The following is a 23,788-nucleotide window of genomic DNA, read 5'->3' as shown; positions in this document are numbered from 1 at the left end:
AAAAACAAGTGTTGCTTTTATCATTTTGTTCAGTGTATTTTGTATTTTTTGACTGATTTATGGGCAATTCTAAAATATCAAAAAATTTTCCTGTAAGAACTTCATCTGAAATTAGCCATATAATTTAATATGAATTTCACAATTCCCAATCGTGTTTGTTTTTTCTGTAGTCAACAATGTCAGTTTTTTTCTGTTAGTATAGTTTCAGTTCAGATATGTATGTTAGTTGTGATTGCCTTAGGAACAAATAATTTACATGGGTAACCGTTTTCTATCATGGTCCAAGGGAAGTTAATTTTCAGTTTTGATCTAGTAAGACTGCTGCAAGTTTTACTTACTTTGTTGATTTGTAATTATAGTATATAGCGTGTTTTTATTTTTTATAGTATACATCAGTGTTTTATTTTCCTTTAGCAGAAAGCACTGAGTCCAGAGAAACGGAGCCCATTGGATAATGAGGTATGTTACATCACATACAGTTGTCTTTGTGTATCCATCTCTATACAGCTGTTGAGGCTATTGTTGGTTTGTATTATATTAGTTTTAGTTCTACAGATCTCTGGTTATAAGAACAGCCTTGTTCTAGTTTGTCTTATCATCCTGGTATTGCTTAGATTTGCTGTTCTATTCTACCATAAAGCTTTAATCAAACAAATAGGTTATTGTGACCTTTGATAAGCTCATACTTGTTCTAGGTCAGCGAGTCACAGGATAGTAAAGTAAGACTAAATCCGGACATAAACTGAGCGATTTTCTTTCCTGCAACCACGGGTCAGTCATTGTTGATGGGGGAATCTCTCCCGCAGAGCCGTCCCTACGGGTAGAGCACAGTGATTACTGCTAGTAGCTATAATTGGCGCTAGCAATAATCACATGTGAAACCTGACAGGCTGGTTGTTCTCAAGTTAATTGATCTATCAACTTCGGTACAATCACCCTGCTTATACATAGTTTGAATCTCAACTGGTCCCTGCTGAACTGGCTGAGATTGGATGACAGCCCACAGCCGGCACCCTCAAAAACAGGACAGCAGCTTCTTTATTTGTAGTTACTGGAGAGGTTTTGTTTACAAAGTTATTTCTTAGTTTAGTTTTTTCACAGAAAATTAAAATTTTCAAGTGGCTGAAAACTTCTTATAGGCATTGTATATTCAAATTAAATAAACTAAATTATTTCAGGCTTATTGTGCAACAAATGAATAGTTCTCTAAGGATATGCTTATTGTCTGCAGGGGCCAGTAACAGTTTAAAAAACTGCATCTGTTGTAAAATATTTATGCTATACAATCTTGCTTTTATAGCGTAAGTTATGTTTAATTTGTATATTAAATTAGTTTAAAGCTAAATGATGAAAACGCCTTGCATTCTGGGAGAAGAATACTGGTTTTGTGAATTGACAAGGGGTCAGGAAGGACAGGGCGAACAGCCCAAGTCCTTCACAGTCACTGTCTTAAAACCCCTGCAGTATCCTATCACTGCTGTGGAGAGTATCTGGGCATCATTGGAAGGAGGACTTTCGCAGTGAATAGCAGAACATGGGATGCACTTTATTGGAGTTATGTGACAAGGGCTGTGTGCCCAAAATGTTTTTAATTGAGTTCAGCTTTGAATATATCTTATATTATGTATTGTAAAGATTTCCTGTTGGTAAACCTGACAGTACACTGGAAATTGAGATTTCTTTTATGTTCATTGAGAGAAACAGGACAATTGGGTTATACTGTAACCTTCAGGAGGATTCAGATACTGGAAAACAAGCTGTAACCAGTAGAGTGTAACCCCTCCCACACTCTGCATGCCCCAGTTTTTTTGCTAGTGTACAATGAGGATGAATAGCCTTTCTCTTAAGAAATATAACTGTTTTTTACCAGTCTATTTTCCTTTTCCTTGTCAAGAAAAGGGTTTATCTTCAATTAACACCTCTATACACACTGGCATTGGCATATTCTCAGAAATAGCTTTGGAGGCCCAACCTGAACTCTGCTTGACTGGATGACTGCAGGGCTAGTTTCAACTATGTTTTGTAGCACTGGTTTCTGTGTAGTGGTACCTTTCAGACTTCTGTGACTAACTTGGTACACTCAACACTCTCCAGGTCTGGGTCCAGTGCCATGGCACAGCCTCTTATATGATCCATTTTCTAAAGGGCCACTTTGTAAGTAGGCTATGTGGGTTGAGCACATGCAATTACTTCACTATTAGTACGGTTGGGCACCTTTTTTATTATCCCTATTTTCTGTTGTTTTACATGAAATGGTTAATGCTGAAGGACTGAGTGATGAAGCGCTGAACTTGAGGAAGTGTTGCTTTGGTGATCCCAACATTATTGTCGTGGACTTTAGCCCCCTCTCGGCTGAATTTGGGTCACAGCAGTGCAGGATTAGGTGCACTACTGTGACTCAAAGGAGAAGTATGGTCAAAAGAGCTTTGACTGTACTTCTTTAAGAATAGAGTTCCACCTTTTATTATCAAGGCACACTTTTTTGGATCTGTAAGTGCCTCTTGGGCTTTTTGGCATCAGACAATGGTTTCCCAAAATTGCTAGGCTACCATCTGGTTATCTGTTCCCACATTTACAACCAGGTAGGTGTTTAGACCTCATCTGATGCCAGCTTTTGGTGTAAGGTCCTTCAAGCAGCTCTTTGAACTGCTTGAAGATCCCAGTTATGCTTTTTTATGTCTGTCTGTTATAGTTTAGTCACTGTTGCCCACTACTTAGGTGGGCTGCTTTTTAGATGTCCCAATTGTCTCCAAATCCTTTCTATCAAAGGCAAAAGTATATAGGGTTTTTTAAACGTATATTCATTTCTTGGGGTGCATTGAGGGACACTGGTCTCACCACCCTCTATGATCTTACAATTAGTATTGCTTTTGTAAAAAGCGGAGTCTTGCTGGGAGTGGAAAAGGTTATACTAGACCAGTTGCTGAGTTTTTGTTTTTTTGCCAGTGTTCAAATTCTGCTGTAGCCAGTATAACAGAATTGTCTCTGTATCCTGTGTTCCTCATTGAATTCCAAGCAATTTAATTTTTATCATGGGTTTAAAAATCCTATGTCAACATTAGAAGGCTTTTCATTTCGGTTTAACAAGCTTTTCGTAAGGCTCCATTCACATTAGCTTCTCCAAAGTCGCACTTTCCAGTGGGACTTTGGATTGTGACTTTGTTGTGACCTTTGATGTGATTTTGACCCGACTTTACATTCTCTGGCTCAAAGCCTCATCAAAAGTCGCACCAAAGTAGTGCAGGCACCTTTTCAAAGTCGCACCGATTTTAAAGGGTGCCGTTGAAAAGGAGCTGCGACTTTGATGTCCAGATTCCCATGACAAGTCGCACAAGTATGAATGGAGCCTTAATGTTTGGGCTTTTCATTTCAGTATTGAGAGGTACAATTGATATGTATGATTTAAGTTAACTTTTGTTTGGTGTTCCAGTAGAACATATAGAAACCTTTCCTTATCCTTTTCTGTAATACCTGTACCTTTACTACATTACTGCTCAGTGAAAAGTTACTGGCTGGTAGATACCTCCTAAAAGAGTTTAGAAACAACGTTGGCATGCATTTTGACTTCATGTAGTGTTACAGCATATCTAAACCTAAAACCAAACTTTAATATTGAAGCCTACTAGTCCTTCGATGTGGTGGTAGCATTCGTTTTCACTGAAAAGTGAAACAAAGTAGAGAAAATACCTGTTGCTCTTGGCTAAAATGTTGTGGCTTGTCACTTCCTGGGAATACGGCATAAAGAAGTTTATTTTTATTGTAATCTGCTAGTCCCGTCAATTCACCATGTAATGGGGTCAAACAAAGGCAGACATGAAATCCATCCTGTGAGAAGGCCATGGCTGCCCCCATAGATACAGTGGGGCAATGAATCTAAAAAACCCGCGGCAGGAAATAAGTCAATCAATTTTCAGGTAAAGGTTAAGAGAAAAAAAAGCTAATGCAGCTTTTAAAGGACTGGTATTGAGTTTAGATAAAGGTGAACCCTGACCAGGGATTCTGAAAAGAGGTAATTTTAGATTAAGAAAACCTCAGATTCTTTTTATATGCAGATCCATGCCTGTAGCAGAGTTGCTTGTCAGGGGACCTTTTTAAGCTTCCCGTTTCCGAAACAGTGGCATGTTAAATATTAGAACGTAGGACTGGTAGGTGTAGTTTGTGAATCCGTTTATCCTTCTAAATGAACAGTCTTAATCAGTGTTTTTCAACCATTTTTCAGTCAAGGCGCCCTTGAATATTGTTTTCAGTCTCGGAGCACCCCAGACTAAAGGCACGCTAATGTGAGGTTGGGGATGGTAAAACCATGTGTAACCCCCCCCCCCCCCCCAACTGATCCCCTCCAGCTGCAGAGGCAGTGGCTGAGGTCGTACACATAATGCGGCACGTTTGGCAGGTACTTACACCAACTGAACATGCCCCATCGAGGTGCAACTGCAAAAAACTGTATATGCATTGCATTTAGGGGGTTAAAACAGCCTCCTTACTGCATGTCAGATGCCTCTGAAAAGTGGTCTGAACACAGATCGCTTTTCAGAGGACTGACAGTCCTTGCTATTTGAACAAGCCCTAAAAAAACAATCCTGGGAAAGCAATTTAGATCTCCAGCTTTAGTGGTCATGATTAAAAATAACGTATAAACTTACTTACACACACATACATTAACTCCTATGCACATCCATGCACACACATATTTAAACTCCCATACACATGTAGTCTTTTTGCCAAATTCACACTGTACCTGCACTCGCATTGCTGGGTGAATGAATAATTTGCACTACTGCCTGTAGCGGGAGGCGAAAAGACTCAGGAAGGTGCTTCCCCCTCTCACTGCTTTGCTGGTTCCTTCAATCGAGAATTCAGAGCTTTGCCGTCCTTTCTGTATGGGGCTAAGACTGGCAGAACGGACACACTGAGAGCTTAATCCCCACACTACCTTTACAAATGTTACCTCTAAGAGCTCAAATGCAGCCCGCTTTACAGTCTCCTTACTGTGTCTGTTCCCCAACTTCTCTCACACACCTGCATGTTCCTCCCAAGCTACACGGACAGAAGAGTGCCAAGCAGCACATCCCATGAACCACCATAGCGCAAGCGCCAGATCTGGCCTTAGCAACCACTGACTTTATCTGTTGGCAGGACGTGGGTGGGTGGTCGGTTGACCCGCATCGCTTTGAGTCCAGCTTGATGCAAATTTCAGACACCAGACCGACACCGCTGTAATCACAAGAAGGCTTGACTGCTGGCAGAGAAAAATGTTTTACTACATGCCTGTCTCAGTTGGGGAAGTTTTTGGTCATTTGCCATGGCACCCCGGTTGGGAAATGCTGGTCGAGATAACTGGGTCAAAAAGCACAGCCCTATAGCTAAAACGTAAAATAAACGCCCCTAGATACTCTTGTTAGTGTGTGAGCCTTTCAGATGACCTCTTGCCCTAATGCTGAAACTGAAGCCTCAGGCTGAACCAAAGTGAGAAAAGGTGAATAGAATAATTTTAAATCTTTTATAATCAAGTCTGCATTGTTAGAAATAAACCAAATGTTTTGATTTTTTTTTTTTTGATTGCAAAATAAACGATCATGAATGGTTAAAATGTTTCCCAATATTTTTATAGATCTTTTTAGACTCCATTTATATGTAGGATACTTTTCCGCATCTATTTCCCCTCTCTATAGGTGTTGAATTGTCAGGCAAATGCAGATTTATTTATTAAACATACTGTCGTGTCGAATAGAATTTACTTTAGGTATTTAAAGCTGTTTTTTTTTGTTTTTTATTTAGGATATTTGATTTGTCAATTGCCACTTGCCTCTTCAACACAAATCGTTTACACTTTTCCAGCATGTGTAGTTTCCCCAGTCCCTGTAGACAGCAGTAGTAGTTTGTTCCCTAGAAGAAAGCACTCAAATTGCAGAAACAATGTTGTAGTAATGGTCATAGCTTCCTGTGCTGATAGATGACAGTAGCTTATCACCTGCTCTAAACCTTTTGCTCATGTTATGTTTGCATCTGAAGGGAATAGCTTACAGTCATGGCCAAAAATATTGGCACCCCTGCATTTCAATGTATCACTTCCCCCAAAAAAAAGTAGCAATTACAAATGTTTAGGCATTCTCATGTTTCTATTGTATTGGTATGACACAAAAAAGTGGAGAAGCAAAAAGCCAAATCTGACATATTCCATGCAAAACTCCAAAAATGGACTGGACACAATTATTGGCACCCCCTTTTATTTTTTGACAGCACCCACCTTGGAAAAAAGAACTGAAATCAATGGCTTCCTGTAACCATCAATGAGTTTCTTACACCTCTCTATTAGAATTTTTTGGATCACTCTTTCGCCAACTACTCCAGTTCTCTCAGATTGGAAGGGTTCCTTTCCCAACTGCCGTTTTGAGATCTCTTCACAGGCAGTGCTCTCCAGGGCTTTGTCTTTAACTGTTTCTGGATGCCTTTGACACGTGCTTTAGGTTTTTGTCCTGCTGTAAGACCCATGACCTCTGATGGAGACCCAACTTTCTGACACTGGGCCCTACATTGGTAGCCTTCAGACTTCATAATGCCATGCACATGATCAAGACATCCGGTGCCTGAAGCAGCAAAGCAACACCAAAACATCAGTGAACCTCCACCATTTTAACTGTAGGGACTATGTTTTTTTCTTTAAAGGCCTCACTTATTTTTCTAAAAACAGTAGAATGACAGGCTTTACCAAAAAGCTGTCATTTTGTTTGGTCTGTCTAAAACACATTCTCCCAAAAGGATTTCGGCAAACTCTTTGATCAATTTTTCTCTTTCATCCACATCCAGGGAGATTAGCTACAGTGCCATGGGCTGTAAACTTCTTGACAATGTTGTGCACAGTGGACACAGGAACATTAGGATCTCTGAAGATGGATTTGTAACCTTGAGATTGTCCATGCTTTTCCACAATTTTTCGTCTCAAATCCTCAAGCAATTCTTTGCAGCCCTTTCTCTTCTCCATGCTCCATGTGGCACATTGACACACAGCAGGAAGGTTGAGTCAATTGTTCACCATGTTAATTGGTTGCCAGTGTGATTTCTATAGTGTCAGCACCTGTTAATTGATACACGTGAGTTTAATTACAAATACCAGGAGCATCACAAACTTGGAGTGCAATTATTTCCTACAAATTTGAGAAGGTGCCAATATTTTGTCCAGTCCATTTATGGAGTTTTGTGTGGAATTTGTCAGATTTGGCTTTTTGATTCTCCACTTTTTTGTGTCCTATAAATACAAACGAAATGAATAAACATCAGATTGCTTAAACATTTGTAATTGCAACAATTCTGTGGGTGAAGTGGTGCATTATCTGACAGAAATTCAGGTGTGCCAATATTTTTGGCCATGACTACGTGGATTTTGTATATAGTGTACCTGCAGTTGAATTAAATGTGATCTGAACACTCCACTGCTGTTTCCAGATGTCACTGTTAATTCAATACTAGACTTTTTTTTTATTTCTGATGTAGATTCTGTTTCTTTTCAGTTTTCTTAGGAAATGTCACTTTATTGCCATCCTGTATCCTATTCATTTTCCATATGTAGATTGTCACCTTCCATGTGTGCTGCCATCATGTCACCCAGTGTTGCATTTGATCCTTTTTATGTTTACTCCATTGTGTGTGTGTTATTGACATTGCTCCATCTTTCCCTACCTTCATCTCAGTGTTCCCTACCATCCAGACGCTCTCAGCACACAGATGATAGTGCCCTTTTAGTGGTAAGAACCCTGCATGGAATTACCCGCCACCTAAAGCATGGCACAGTACCGCTTAAAATCTTTTGTAGTGCATGTTAAAGAGCATAAACCAGGACTTGTTTCCTTGTTAGGTGAGTGGCATGTAGGACGTGTCACAAAAGGTAATTTTCTAGCTGCACAAAAATATCCAGTAACTAAATAACTCCTTCACAGCACTGCTTTTGATGATTCACAGATTGATAAGAGCAGGTCTAGCGTGTTTGTGTTGTGATGGTTGATAAAAAGTATGTCTTTGCAGTCTGGAGTAACATCACCTCCAGCACAGTTAGAACAATTTTTGTTTCTATTAGTAAATGCAAAGCATCATTCCTTTGTATGTTTTATTCAATAAAGATTGGAGATAGGGTTTTAGATTGATCTAACCATCATGATGAAATTAAAACTGGTAGTGTAAAACTTAATGTAAAGTCTTCATCTTTTGTGTGTTTGTAATACCTAATCATTAGCTTGGGTCACTAGATGGAATGATGGGGCTGCAGTACTTGTGGGTTGGGCTTCCCACACTACAGAGACAAGGTTGTTGCATGGGCCACCAGATGAGTATTGGAAATATCATTCCTTAAGGTAACGTTACAAACTCTAAACCACTTTATGAAGTTAGATCTTTTTTGAATGGTGGCTTGTGCACAAGGAAAATATACAGGCATGCTTAATGCCTCATCCTGATAGTGACAGAGTCCTGGTTTATGCTCTTGGTGGACTAGATTTGCTTCATTGCAAACAATGATTGATTCTGATTGTGGGCCAATGTGGCATTGGGATAGGTTTACTATGCAAGTCTAATGTAAACTCATCATACAAAATTGATTGTGTGTGAAGATTATTAATGTATCAACAGTTGAGCTCATTTGTTGTGCTGTGCATTTTAAATACAGCCAAAGTCATTTCTCTTGACTAATGTTTTACTAAAAGCAAAACTTTTTTCCGTTTTTGTAAGAGTAATAATCCCTGTCAAGTTTTTTTACCATTTGTTTCCCATTTGGGAAGATTTCTCTTCACTTCCTGTGCCATCTCAAAAATGGGAAGTGAGCGTAAATACCTCTAAAATATATATGCATTTCTGCTTATCCTCAGGGTCCCCAGACCTGCATTCCCCATTGGAGGATTTCTCTTTCTATTCCTTTTTGGTGAAAACACAAAATTTGGGATTTTATTTTACTTTTTCTTGTCAGTGATGCAGGTAAACAGGACAAATAGGGAGGGAGATTCTCCCTAATGGAGACTCAAACCGCAATAAAACCCTGACAGGAGTTCTAATCCCTCTCCCCTCCATCCAAAACGAATAAAAAAAGTTTTGCGTTTTAGATATACTTTAAATTAAAAGCGATCAATCGTCACAGAATGATTGTTGTTTAGCCATAAAGGAATTTTTTTTTTTTTATGACATTGTAGAACTGATACGGTAGTGTTTTCAAACCGTTCCCTGCTGATGATTACAGTAGTGTGTGTTTTGATAATGTTGACTGTGGGCATTTATGTAAAGTTCTGGAAATGTAGCTTGCCACAGTCTCCTTATAAATATTATGCTACTGTATATCTGCAGATCACAAGATGTAACTACTGCTTGTTTTTAGTAGTACGTTACAGATTCTGCAAACCATTGAACCTCAATGTAGACTAGAAACTGGCTTTATAATTGCATATATTTAGACATGTTTTGTACCCCTTTTAGTTCAATCGGTTATAAGTGGTATAGGCCCAAGCGGGCATAAGTGGTATAGGAGAACCTATCCTATCCCAGGAGGGTACATGTCAGCTGTGGCAGAGAAACAAATAACAATAATGGTAGAAAACTCGCTATGGCGGGTATCAAAATAAGCGAGGTAATAAATTTTGAGGTCAGTGGTTCATGACAAGGCACTATGCCGGGTAAAGCTAAGTAGCAACATGTGAAAACATAGGAAAGACAACAGTCATAGTCAATGACAGATCTGTAGGAAGAAAAACAAAGCAAGGGACTGCAGAAGCAGAAAGAGAAGCGAGGAAGGACCAAGTAAGTACAAGTAGGGGAATTAGATCAGAAGGGGGCTGCGTACATCCCACTATGTTCCACCAGCACCAGGTAACACTGGAGCATCAATCCAGGACTTGAAGGCATCCGAACACCGGAACATGTCCCAGGACATCCATGTGGCGGAGAACCGTTCCTCCTTGCCCCCCTCCCGTGCCAAAAAATTCTCCATGTCTATAATTTTATCCAACTCCAGGGTCCACTCCAACCTAGAGGGTATATGGGTAGTTTTCCAATGTCTGGGGATCGCAGCCCTGACAGCCGCCAAGAAGAACCTGAGAACATCCCTCGTTTTGTACCCCTTTTAATGATGTTAAAGTGGTTGTGAATGTAGAAGATTTTTTACCTTTAATACATTCTTTGCATTAAAGCAAAAAATCTTCTGTGTCCAGCTCTACCCTCTGCCTCACCCCCCCAAATACCTGAGCCTGATCTCAATCCACCACTGTGCCCATAAGCTGCGTCTCTCAGCAGCCATTGGCTCCTGCTGTTGTCATTCACAGCCTGTAAGGAGGGTGCAGGGGGCGGGCTAAGCCTTGCTATGGACACATACAACATTGCTCTGGATTGCACAAGTGCCTTGGCAGGAAAGAGGCGCCAGGAATATCGACGGGGACACAAGAAGAGGAGGATCAGGGCTGCTCTGCACAAAACCATTAAACAGAGCAGATAAGTATGGCATGTTTGTTTTTTTGTTTTTTTTTTAATAAATTAGGTTTACAATCACTTTAAATAGCACAAGTAGAATGTTGTTTAGTTTTGCTGTAAAATATCTACTTTCCAACACAAGTCTTCCAATATTTCTTCCAGATTTTACTTGAAAATTATCACGGGCTCATTCACACCACCCATGTTGCAGCAATGCGCAACAGTGAAGTGTGTTACCACACCCCTCACATGTTAGAGCTTAGGGGTTGCCCTACCATATGTTGAAATGCGCTTCACCAGACAAAATGGGGATGTCTGTGACCGTCTAGTATGTTGGCAGCTCATTTATTTTAATTCAGTGCCTTAAAGCTGAACTCCTAGAATTAACTGTATTGCATGCTTACATTGGTCCAGATTGGCACAATGGAAGTATGCATATCTCATACCTGATGGGGCCATGGGGATGCTGATAATCACTGTAGTAGTCATGCTACTATAGTGATAGTTGCGATCTTCTGGATTCTGCTGGGGTTCTGTATGAGCGGCTTCCCCTCTGAACTTGCTCAACACTGCCACCATTCATAGAATGCCTTGTATTTTTTTTTAAAACGTGTTCTCTTATTGGGCAAGAATGAGGTAAGAGCAATAATGCTTGTCCAATCAAAGAATACTTTATGTTCATTGAAAAAAATACAAGGCATCCTTAGAATGGCCGCAATGCTCAGCAAGTGACCCCATGTGGTTAGCGTGTAGAGGGGAAGCCGCTTGCACAGACCCCCAGCAGAACCTAGAATATTACAGCTATCCCTTTATCAGCACCAACATTTCATCTTCCTCCAGCAGCCCATAAGGTATGAGCTATACAGTACGTACATGCAATATATATGTGCAATTAGGATAATTCCTAAAGATAAAGCAAAAGTAGAAGCTCTATTTATAGGTCTCCACCCCCCCCCCCCCCCTCGCCACATTTGGAACCTTTTAGGGGGGAGCAGGTACCTGTTTTTGACAGTTACCCATCCCCACTTTCGTCGGATCTTGCCACGGCAGGGTCCATCAGAAGTTCGCTCATCCTCCTTCCCTGCTGCTGGGCCAAGGCTTCACTGCCTGTTTCCCTTACAGGCTATGGCAGGGACAGCACCCGAGAGCTGATGGAAACATCGGCTGGGGTGCTGACATTGCTGAATTCCAGGACAGGTAAGCGTCATAATATTAAAAGTCAGCAACTACAGTATTTGTAGCTGCTGACCTTTAATTTTTCCGTGGGGGCGCTGGAGCACCTCTTTAACCACTTGCCTACTAGGCCTATTTTTGACATTTGGTGTTTACAAGCTAAAATCAGTTGTTTTTGCTAGAAAACTACTTAGAACCCCCAAACATTATATATTTTTTTTTAGCAGAGACCCTAGAGAATAAAATTGAGATTATTGAAATATTTTTTTATCACACCGTATTTGCGCAGTGGTCTTCCAAACACAATTTTTTTGGAAAAAATTCACTTTTTTAATTAAAAAATAAGAATCCAGTAAAGTTAGCCCAATTTTTTTCCATAATGTGAAAGATAATGTTACGCCAAGTAAATAGATACCCAACATGTCATGCTTCAAAATTGCGCACGCTCACGGAATGGCGACAAACTTTGGTACTTAAAAATCCCCATAGGCGACACTTTAAAAATTTCTACAGGTTGCCATCTTAGACAGCGGAGGTCTAGGGCTCAAATTATTGCTCTCGCTCTAACGATCGCGGCGATACCTCACATGTGTGGTTTGAACACAGTTTACATATGTGGGCGGGGTTTCTGTATGCGTTCGCTTCTGCGCGCGAGCTAACGGGGACAGGGCGCTTTAATTTTTTTTTTTTACTATTTATTTTATTTATTATTTTTTAATTTTACACCGTTTTTTTTTAAAAAAAAAAATTGATCATTTTTATTTCTATTACAAGGAATGTAAGCATTCCTTGTAATAGAAAAAGGCATGACAGGACCTCTTGTTTGTGAGATCTGGGGTCAAAAAGTCCTCAGATCTCACAAGTACACTAATAAAGATAGAAATAATAAAAAAAAAAAGGGACCTTTAAGCCGGTTGCTAGGCAACGATGTTTGCCATCGCTCCGGTCCTCCAAGACAATAGAGTCGAGTGAGGGCAAGCTTGCCCTCACTTGACATCCTGTCTCTGAGGATCTGGGACCGGATCGTTTTCCCCGCTGCCGGCGGGTCCGGTAAGCGTGGAAAAGGACCGGGACGCGGCGGGAGGGGGGGGGGCACCGCTTCCGCCATCCCAGGGGGTGATCTCACTGCGAATCCGCCGCTGGGACCACCCTTATTGGAAAGCCGATCGCCTGCAGTTTAAAAAAATACCAGGGTTATGGCAGCTATCTGCTGCCATAACACCGGTATTTAGCTTTAAACTCAGGACGTATATATACAGTGGCCGGTAGGGAGGTGGTTAAGTACCAACGCAACGCTCCATAGTGAACAAGTCTGATTGGGCCATAGAATGTAACTGTTTGATGCTTTTTTGCATTTTAAGTTTCCGTACATAAAACAATTATGCCTTGTCCTGTCTACCTGCACTGCATGTATTTTCATCCTTTTATTTTTTTATGTAATTATTGTATTCCGGTAATGAGTATGGAAATGAAATGCATGCACTATGTCAGAGCCATACACAGTATGTTTTCGTGTGTCTTGCAATCACAGTGTGTCCTTAGCTTGTTGTTTCTTATTTCCATTGTACATGGTTTGTTTTAGCACATTGAACCAGTTCTGCCTGTACAGAGAAGCTTTGCATTTGACAAAGTTTGAAATAAATGCTTTATTTTGTAGTTGTTAAAGAGATTAAACCAAAAGCAGCACTGTAGTGAAAGAATAGTGTTATCCATGCATAATCCATATATTTTCTACTATTGTCCATATAGTGCTAAAAAGGTTATGTACAAAATCTCTTGAAAAAAATGCGTACTCCTAGTCTTAGGCATTCTTTTTTTTATTTTTTGTGGTGTGTTGTGCGCACCGTGTAACATGGTGAGCTTGACCAAATTGCACATTGGGAGGGTCTTAAAGGGGCTTTGTTAAATAAAACCAGGAGTGCATAAAGCACAGGGTGCAGGGTCCAGGAGTGCGCTACACATAGGGTTCATCACCCCCGTGGATATATGAAGAGAAGCGGATAACCACAAACCAAAACTTTACATAAAACTCCAGCTTCTTTAATCTGTAAATTAAAAAAATCATAAACCTCAGAGGTCTTTATAGCTCTACAGAGAAGCCTGTTAATGCTATTCACACCACCAGGCACCACCTAGTGGCATGAAACACGTTAAAGCGGAAGTAAATCCACCGATTTGATGGTTTAAAAAAAAAAAACGGTTATCATTCCCGGCATGCTGGAAATGCTAGCTGTCACATTGGTTGTGCTCTCAACCAAACTTTCAAACCATCCAAAAGCTGGTGTTATAATGTATCACATGTGCAACATCATGGTAGTTAGATTAAACAGAGGCCAAAATGGCAGCTTCCTTGGCTGAAAATGATAGGAGGGTTTACTTTCACTTTAATAGACATCTATCTCTGTGGAGTTGTGACGTCTGTGATTATGATTTTTTAATTTACAGAATAAAGAAGCTGGAGTTTGTGTGCGATTATTCACTTCCAAATTCATATCGCTATGGTCACGAGTGTGGATGAGGGACTTGGTACAGCTGCAGCACTAAGCTGGAACTGTTTTATTTCCTTGGTGGTTTTAAAAGAGCCATCACTGTCCATGGCTCAAAAGCGCCAGTTGGATCTCGATATGTCTGCTGTAGAAGAGGTACCTGTAGAGGAGAATAAAGAGGTGTTAAGGAGGCTGCAGATTTTTGACTCCCAGGCTCCTATGATAACACTTGATGTTATGGCTTCACATACAATAATATGGTTGCCATTGTGGATATGCTCACTTCTGCTGTGTGCCAAAGTCCTTTGGGTACTATGAGACCTGGTAAGTAAAAAGACATTTTCTGTTCATAAACAAGAAAAATAGCTAAGCTACAGAAAATATTTTAATCCCTCTGAGAATCATTTGTCATACGCTATCCAGTGGAAGAAGACTTCACATAAAAGTTCTGGTAGTAGACCCTGGTGTTTCAGTCTTAAACATCTTACTTTCTCTGTCGCTCATTGACAGACGTAGTCCTCGTTGATTAATAACAACTCGGGTTATGCTACCCCCTACAGGAGTAGGACTAGACAGGAAAGAAAACGTTCTGGCCACACCCTAGGGGCAGTCCCAGAGGGTATATCCTCTCACTTCCTGCTACAGCAAATCAGTTTTTTTTCTGTCTAGTTAGGAGTAAGGACCTAGATACCTTGCTGGGATCTTCGGTCCTGGCAGGATTTTTTTCTTAGAAGATTTTTAGACAGCTTTTTTTCTCCAGTGTTCCTGTGAGATCTTCAAGCAAGAAAGCTGGAACTGGGCGACGGGCTGGATGTTGAGATCCAGTGGTCACCCCAGTTCAGCCTACGAGCGCGTGCAGGCCATAGCTCCGCGCTGGGTCGGCCGCGACATAGTCCCACTGGACGGGGACTGACCCTGCGAGTTAAACGTCTCGCTGAAACGCCAATGACCATGAGTCACGGCGTCCGTATTGGTCGACAGCCCTCCCACCCCGGTGGAGAGGGGTACTGTCAGGAGTTGGCGCCCGCCTGGTTCCGGTATGGTGAGTAGTATGTTCCCCCTTTTCCCCCTGACGGGTTTTGTGGTGAACGCGGGCCCCTCTCTGAAATGGTAAGGATGGGTCTCCCCTCTATCCTATAACATGTCACAGATCCCCCTATTTGAGTGTGATTTTTGTGAACAAGTAACCAGGAGGCTTGGTTTGGGAGCTGACAATCTAATGTCATTTCAAAACTGTAAAGATGACTGAAGTCAGTGGCAGTACTAGAATATTACTGTGGTAGCATAAGGTATCCTACCTGTCAGAGGTGTTCACAGGGCGATGTCTATGCATGTATAACTGCAGTCCAGATCGCATTCCTCCAGCAAGGGCAGGCACGGACCGCATGCGGCCCACCAGAGTCCGGTACCGCCGGCCAGGATGATCACCATCCAGGGTGAAGTTTGGGGGGCCGATGCACTCCCACAGGCCGCTAGGCCGTATACAGCATCCCGCAGGCCGCTGCTAAGCCGCCGCTATCCTAACAGGCTGCCGCCATTTTCTTGCAGAGCACACAAGGCCGTCATATTGGCGTAGCCTCGTGTCTCCAACATGGGGGCGGCCATGTTTGAGGTGACCAAACACCTCATGGAGCCAGGGGGAGGCGCTGATAGGCGTGTTAAGGGGCGGAGCCGCCTCCTTTACCCAGGAAATAGGGCCAAAGACTTCCTGTCTGTAACAGGACAGCACTGAGCAAGCTGATGAAAACTTCTGTGCATCAGGGATGAGCCTTGGGGTCTCTCTCTCTCTCTCTCTCTCTCTCTGTGGGGGTCCAAAAAGGCAGGTAACACTTAGGGGCGCTGTTGCGATTGGGGGACACAAAAAAAAAAAAGTTTTTTACTTTGTCATTTTTTTGTCGCTGGCAAGTGTCTTGTATAATCATTGACCCTGCCGCATAGGTATCCCCTCAAGGTGGCCGCAGGACCCTCCAGTACCCCACTTTTTTTTAATGCATTATCGGCAGTTTTGTAGTCTTTGGTATCCCGGGTGGAGGTGGCCTGTCAGGGACGGGGGTCAAGAAGCGACCCCCGCCTACCCCTATTGTTTATCTGATACTTCAGATACGGATTCTGAGCTGGTCAATGCAGCTGCAGGTCCCTCTTATGGGGCTGTTGTCTCAGGTAATGTCTCCTCAGCAGTGAGGAGAACGTTTCTGCCTCCGCCATAGCACAAGAGTGGTGGATGCACTAGTTGTGTCCGTCCGGGAATCCTTTGGTCTTGAGGTTATACCGGCAGAGGTAGCTGAGACTGAAATTCCTTTTTGGTACTTGTTAGCCTACCAAAAGGGCGAAGGATTTTCCTTTACCCAAATGGGGTCGTTTTGAAACGAACCCCTGTTATTTCCTAACGCATGGCTAGGCGCTATCCGTTTGAGGAATCTCTCTTTAAAGGATAGACGGTACCACCTGCTGTCTTGCCACAGACTGTTAGGTTAAAGAGGACCTCGTAGCCAACGAGGACCTTCCCTTTCTGCTCATAAGGAGTTGTTAGTTCCGCAAGGGCGGGCGATAAGGCGAAACCCTACAAAGCCCCTTTAGAGGGGTTTCAAAGGGCGCTGGTTGGCTAAACAAAAAGTCCGGCTCAGCCAAGCCTGAAAAATACAGCCTGATGCGCCCCTACCCATCTCTGGAGTGGGGGGACGTCTTCACCGGTTTCCGGATCCATGGCTTGCCGGAACCCCAGACTAAGGGGTTCGCGAGGTCATACGGTCAGGATACAGGATCGAGTTTCGATCACTTCCACTGGTGCGATTCTTCCCTGCTAACATTTAACGGTTTCAGGGGTTCTATTAGAACCTGTTCACAATGCCCAGGAAAGAGTGCAAGGTGCGTCCAATTTCTGGACTTGGGGAAAAATAGAGTCCATCCGAACAGTGGTGGCCTCCCTGCATCAGGGGGATTCCTGGCGTCCATAGACATTTACGATGCCTATCTTTATATCCCCATCATCGCAGGACATCAGCGTTTTTCTTCGCTTTCCCACATCCCTGTTTCCCACCAGTAGACTGAACTATCTGGGCCTAATGTTTGTATACATCCTGGGCAAGAGGTTTTCTCCTTGTGGAGAAACTCCAGAAGGTTCAGTCAACGATTCGGATGTTGCTGTCCGTCAATTGGCTGGGACGGATGGTGGCCTTCTTAGAGGCAGTACCGTATACCCAGTCTCATACCCGAATTCTCCTGAAAGAGATTCTTTTCTTATGGAATCAGAATTCCGATTTCCTGGACAATCTGATCCGGTTGGGCGAGCGGACCAGGGAGCCTCCGATGCTCAACCAGGGGAAGTCATTCCTTCCGATAGTATCCAGGTTACCAATAGGGTATCGGAACTGAGAGCGATCAGATTTTGTCTGATTTACTGGACCGAGCAGCTCTAGAGCAGCCCGATTCGGATCCAATCGCACTATGCCACGGTCGTGACTTATGTCAAGAAAGGGGCACTTAGAATGTCCTGGTGGCCATCGAAACGACTAGCATCTTTCGTTGGACGGAACGGTTTGTTCCGGATCTCCACTCATTGTTCACTCCGGGGGTGGGAAATCGGCAGGCAGATTATTTCAGCCGTCAGATTCTGGATCAAGGGGTATGGCCTGTTCATCCAGAGGTATCTCACTAGCTGTCCCTTCATTGGGGCACCCCGGATGTGGATCTGTTGGCACCTTGGCTCAACAGGAAGGTGCGGAGGTTTGTAGCTCGCACCCGCAATCTTCTAGCGAACGCAGCAGAAACGCTGATCGCCCCGTGGGGGCAGTATCAGCTACGGCATGCCTTCCATCCTCTCAAGTTACTGCGGGAACTTCTTCGCAGGATAGAGGTGGAGGGAATTCCAGTTATTCTGGAAATTCCGGACTGACCTCGTCGAGCCTGGTATGCCGACTTGGTGAGGCTAGTCGCGGACGCTCCTTGGAGACTTCCTCTCAGGGAGGATTTGCGGTCTCAGGGACTGGCTTAATGGCCTGGCCATTGAGACCCAGGTACTGAAGGACAAGGGGGTGTCAGCTTCAGTTATTCCTACCTCTAGTTAAAGCAAAGAAAGCGACTTCCAGCACATGGAAGTCTTATATTTGTGTGGTGTGAATCTCTTGGATTTCCCCCACATACCTATTCGGTGATCCGAATCTTGGTCTTTCTGCAACAAGGGGTTGAGCAGAAATTGTCCTTGAGCACTATCAAGGGTCAGGTTTCAGCGTTAGCAATCTTCTTTCAGAAACCTTTGGCTAATCATTCCTTGGTGCGGAATTTCATCCAAGGGGTGCGACATCTGGCTCCGCCAGTGCGTGCACCCTTACCGCCTGGGATCTTAATTTAGTGTTGTCAGTTCTTCAGAAACTTCTCTTTGAAGATATTAGGGAGATTCCCTTGCTTACATTATCCCAGAAGGTGGCCTTCTTGGTGGCCATTACTTCTGCACGCAGGGTGTCAGAACTGGCCGCATTATCTTGTCGTTCCCCATTTCTGGTGGTTCATAGGGATAAGGTGGTTCTTCTTCCGAATCCATCCTTCCTTCCTAAAGTGGTTTTCAGAGTTTTCATCTGAATAAAAATATTGTGTTACCTTCCCCGTGTCCTAAGACTAGCCATCCTTGGGAGTTGCATTACACTCCTTGGATGGGGTTCAGAAGGATACACTTGGCTACTACGAACTTGTTTTCGTAAGACGGACTCACTTTTTGTGATCACGGATAGCCCTTGAAGGGGGTTGCCTGTGTCTGCCGCGACCATATCTAGATGGATCAGTCAGACGGTGGTACAGGCTTATTCTATTAAGGGTCGGAATCCTCCGTTCCCTGTTAAGGCGCACTCTACTTGGGTGCCTAGTGTCTCCTGGGTCTTCCGCCATCAGGCGTCGGCGATCCAGGTTTTCGAGGCGATGACTTGATCGTCGGTTCATACCTTTACAACATTTTATAAAGTTGATGTGATGGCATCGTCAGATGCCTCTTTTGGCCACAAGGTTCTGCAGGCCGCTATCTGAGGAGACTGTTGGTCTACCTCAAGGGTTTGTTAGGTGTTTCACTTAGGTCTCATCTTTTTGCTCGATGAGTCCTTGATGCTTCTGGTTGGCTTCGGTTGGGCCTTCTGGATTTTGATTTCTGTCATCCCACCCCTCATTTGTGGTACTGCTTTGGGACGTCCCGAGTTGTTGTTAATCAACGAGGACTATGTTTGTCAATGAGCGACAGAGAAAAATGGATTTTTGTAAAATCTTACCGTAAAATCATTTTCTCTTAAGCTCATTGACAGACGTAGTACCCGCCCCTCTGTTTTGAGTTGGGTTGGGTTAAATTCTCTAAACACTGCTTTGTGACATAACTGATTTGCTGTAGCAGGAAGTGAGAGGATATACCCTCTGGGACTGCCCCTAGGGTGTGGCCAGAACGTTTTCTTTCCTGTCTAGTCCTACTCCTGTAGAGGGCAGCATAACCCGAGTTGTTATTAATCAACGAGGACTACGTCTGTCAATGAGCTTAAGAGAAAAGGATTTTACGGTAAGATTTTACAAAAATCCATTTTTACCTATAAAAGATGTTCATTCGTTCAAAGATAATGCTGGCAAAATGTTTGAGATGCTTTTAAAGGCTCTCTTACACTCACAGGCCCAGCTCTGCAACCAGCTATTGCTGCAATTTCTATTTACTATAGTGCTGCTAATTGCACAAGGGCAAAGAATAAGCAACAGGATCCTGTATTCCAGGACTGTACCTTGACTGAGCAGTTACAGCAGTTATCTTTGCTGTTTTATGTGGACACACTAGAACAGTGGTTCTTAACCTTGGGTTCATGTACCCCTAAGTGTTCAATGGATGGTTTCAGGGGGTCCATGAGGGTTGGATAAAAACTAATATTTACATTCACTATACAGCCTTCCCCCTTGGTCCCAGTGGTTTCCTATTGAAAGTTGCATCTTCTTTCATCCAGCAAACTAGAATAACCTCCTCATTGAAATAAACTAGATAACAAGACACACGGGGGTGAAAGAGAGTAACATACATTTCCTGAGCACTCTGACATTATGCCTCTGTTGCCCAGATTTGAAAGGCGGCCAACTCATTCTTTTGTTCATACCTTTTCGAAGTCCTATCAAGTGAAAGTCTAATCATCTTCTAAAATAGCTTTTGACCGCAGGTCAAAAGGATCTTTAAAGCAGCATTCTGAGTTGGGTCTGTTTGCCCCCGTTAATTTTGGGCATGTTGGCACAGTTCTGTTGGCCTTGTTGTTGCCCACCCTTCTTATTCATTGCTTAGGGACATCTCAAGGTCTATGAATATCAAGCCTGTGTCTTGTACTGTACTCTTGAGATGAAAGGAATTTTGACTTGCCTGAAAATCCCTTATCTTGGAGTATAGTACACAACAACGAACACCCTGTCCTCTGTTCCTGTGTTACTGTGCTTTTCTTGCAAAAAAACGAAGGACTCTCAGAATGGGGTAGGGTTAAAGAGGGATGCCAAGGTGGTGTATCCACAGAAGCTTTGTCAGTGTACAATCGCCTTAGGATTCCAGCTTCTAACCCAGGATCTATGTTTTTTAATCTTGTGTCCTGTCTGTCCTATACTCCCAGACATGGAGTTTTAGTGTGTGTTTGGTTATTAAAGTATAACTACAGCCAATTTTTGTTTGGTTTTGGATAGAGTGGGGAGTGTTGAGAACCCCAGTCAGGGTTTTTCTCCTATATAGGCTTCACTACAGCAATTTTTTTTCTCCGTTATCTGTCACTGTGACTATGGTTTCAGACCGGAATTGAGGGGAAATCTGCAACAGGGAAACACAGCAAGAAAAAGCGAACACAGGGGTTAGCCCTCTCCTACTCTATTTAAAAAAAAAAAAACTCAATTTTTGGTCTTTATGTTAGAGAATTTCCCTTACTTCCTGTTTAGTGAAACCATCATCATCAGGAGCGTAAGTGAGGGGAAACCTCTCTTAGAGCATTGGACTGCAAAAAAAACCTGACATGGCATTTAATCCTTCCCCACCCTTTTGACGTTAAAAAAAAAAAAAAAAACAACAAATACAATTTTGACTGGATATACACTATTGTTTACCATGCATCTTCCTTTGCTTTTGTGCACAATTAACATAAATATGCAAGCTAAAATAAAGTGAACACATACGGATGGGGTAATCTGATCATTGCACAGTGAACAATCAAAAACTGCTATAATTTTTTTCTTTATTGATTTGCACAGTCACAATTTATTGTACTTTGGAAAGTCTTTAACACTAATGGCTGTGAAGTAGCATTATAGAGTGCTGCTTCAAATTTACCTCTGTCTGTTTAGTAGAAATAAATAAAATTAGACAATTTAATATGCTTTTTCTCTAGCGACGCCTGTCTCATGTAATTCACTAATAGGATTGATTGTGCTCCGTATACTGGGAGAATATCGCAAAATACTGTTGAAAATGCTTGTATTATGCAATAATCTTTCCATATCTATGGCAAGATCTAGTTTCAATCAAAGCAGTAAATGTATAAAAATTCTTATATTTTTAAGCAAGCTGCAGTGCTCCAGTTATTAAAACATTGTTAATATGGCGGGGATTCCTTCCAAATGGGACTATATGCAGCCTTTATTGTAGGTTAGTGCAAAACATGACAAGCTCAAGTTGTGTAGCATATGTTGTGGGACGTTCACACTACAGTATGTATTCTGTTTATGGAAAAGTTTATCATATATTGTATGTATGCTTTAAAAAGCCATTCTCTTTGTATGTACAATACATGTGTAAGCCTGTCTAGTCTTGCATTGCTAAACATGTTCTCATCGCAATGTGCTTGTTGTGCTTCTGCATTGCAGTTTCATTAATCGCGGTGAACTCTGTTGCTTTACATTGTATGCATCATTGCTGCTGAGTTTGGCTTCCTGCTCTATATAATATTTGCATGCAGTTGGCTGATGACTTAAAATGCAGCTGTAAAATGAGAGCAACCACCCATTGTGAGAACAATATTCTGGGTCACTTCTGTCTTAGCTGCCTTGTTTCCATCTTTCTTTCTTCTATCTTCTCTCCCTGCTGCTGGCAGAATGGCTTTGAGCCACACTTTGTCTTTGAGATTGACTGTAACACCAATACCATAAAAAGGAGGCCAGGAAGCCACATCCAGGTGAATAAAGCATGCTGGCTAATGCTGTTTTGGTATATCAAAATGTTATTGCTCAGTCTCTTTTACTTTACCATGACTAGCATAACTGCTGTCTATGCTCCTTTCAGCAATATTCATTAATATGCTCTGTCCATTGTGAGACTGTGACAGCATATGTGCTGCTTGAACTTTCTCTTGTTGTTGTGCATCAGGAGCTTTCTGAAATTCCAAGATGTTTTTTTTTTTTTTTTTTTTTTGTTTTTTTTTTTTTTGTATACTTCTAAAAGTGAAATCTTAACATTTATGAAGCCTAGGGTTCTGGAACTTTGCATGACTTTCAAAGATCATAATTTATCTTCATTCCTGTTCTTTACAGGAGATTTATGTTCATTATTTGCTCATGATTTATAGGCATGAACAGTGTATATGATATATATATATATATATATATATATATATATATATATATATATATATATATATATATATATATATCTCAAATAATAGAAGATGCAATATAGTAGTTGTTCCAAATATCCTTTACTTCTGATCTTCATGCATTAATAAGTAAACATAAATTTAAAAGCGACTGCACAGTTTCGTACATGCATATGTCCTTAATCCAGCTTTATGTGTAGCACTAATCCTCAGTACAATCTTTTATCTCCATTCCCTCAGCGAGTCCAGCCTTACACAGGGGTGTCCTTGTCCAAATGGACAAGGACAAATGAGGAAAGGTGATGTTTCTATACATCCTAGTAATAAAAAAGAAATTGCCTCATTCAAAGATTTTACACATGCCAAACATCATATGTGGTTTATGTGTTAATTTGCCCGTGTGGGCTGATATATGTTGGTGAAACCACACAAAAAATGAAAGATAGAATGTCACAACACCGATCTTCAATTAGGAGTAAACAGCCGGGGTAACCGGTACCTAAACATTGTATGTAGCATAATCATAAGGATCTTGAAATACAATTCATGATTTTGGAAGAAATAAAAAAAAAGACAGGAGGGGAGGAAATGGATAGAATTTTAAGGCTGAGACATAGGGAAGTTTGGTGGATTAAACATCTAAATTATTTATACCCTAATGGGTTCAATAGAAATTAGATCTGTTTATTCTTGTGAATAGGATGATCATTATAATTTTTCAATATTGCTTGGTAGCATGTACACATTTTCCTTTGGTATATGATGAGTTTAAGGGGAGATCTTGAATAGTTTGGGTAAACAGTTGGGAATTTTGTGATGAGTCTGCAATTGCCGGCATTCACGTGTTGGCTGGGTACTCTTGGTTTTAGGGTGCCCAATCTACACGTCTAATGAAACTAATATGAAACAATGATGTGGTTTTGATATAGAAGATTAGTAATAAATAATTGCAGTTAGCTTTGGGGGGTGTTATGTGGAAATTTGGCGATTTGCTTTTAGGTTGTTGGAAATAAATGGGTTAAAGTGTATTCAATTAGAGATTGTGATTAAAGCGGAGTTCCGGCTTCAAAAATTTTTTTTAGATAAAAATACCCCCGGGACAGTCAGGGCTAGTGCATTGCAGCAATG

The 23,788-nt window shown here is 41.8% G+C and overlaps 1 protein-coding gene across 6 annotated transcripts in view; it reads left to right on the top strand.

Annotated features, from left to right (window-relative positions):
- LRCH3 (leucine rich repeats and calponin homology domain containing 3) overlaps positions 1-23,788 on the top strand; it is a 122,921-nt gene that overhangs the window by 88,722 nt on the left and 10,411 nt on the right. For 2 of the 6 annotated variants that reach the window (XM_082251318.1, XM_082251317.1), the window contains exons 14-16: positions 415-459; positions 7,689-7,742; positions 22,163-22,243. In XM_082251318.1, the coding sequence (XP_082107444.1) occupies positions 415-459; positions 7,689-7,742; positions 22,163-22,243 (180 nt within the window). The remainder of the gene's footprint in view (positions 1-414; positions 460-7,688; positions 7,743-22,162; positions 22,244-23,788) is intronic. The other 4 variants (XM_082251322.1, XM_082251320.1, XM_082251319.1 and 1 more) reach the window with 2 other exon arrangements.

The sequence above is a fragment of the Pelophylax lessonae genome, assembly GCF_965119305.1.
Source record: "Pelophylax lessonae genome assembly, chromosome: 3".
Taxonomy (NCBI): domain Eukaryota; kingdom Metazoa; phylum Chordata; class Amphibia; order Anura; family Ranidae; genus Pelophylax; species Pelophylax lessonae.
The sequence above is the reverse complement of the archived record's forward strand: the minus strand, read 5'-3'. Positions and strand labels throughout refer to the sequence as shown.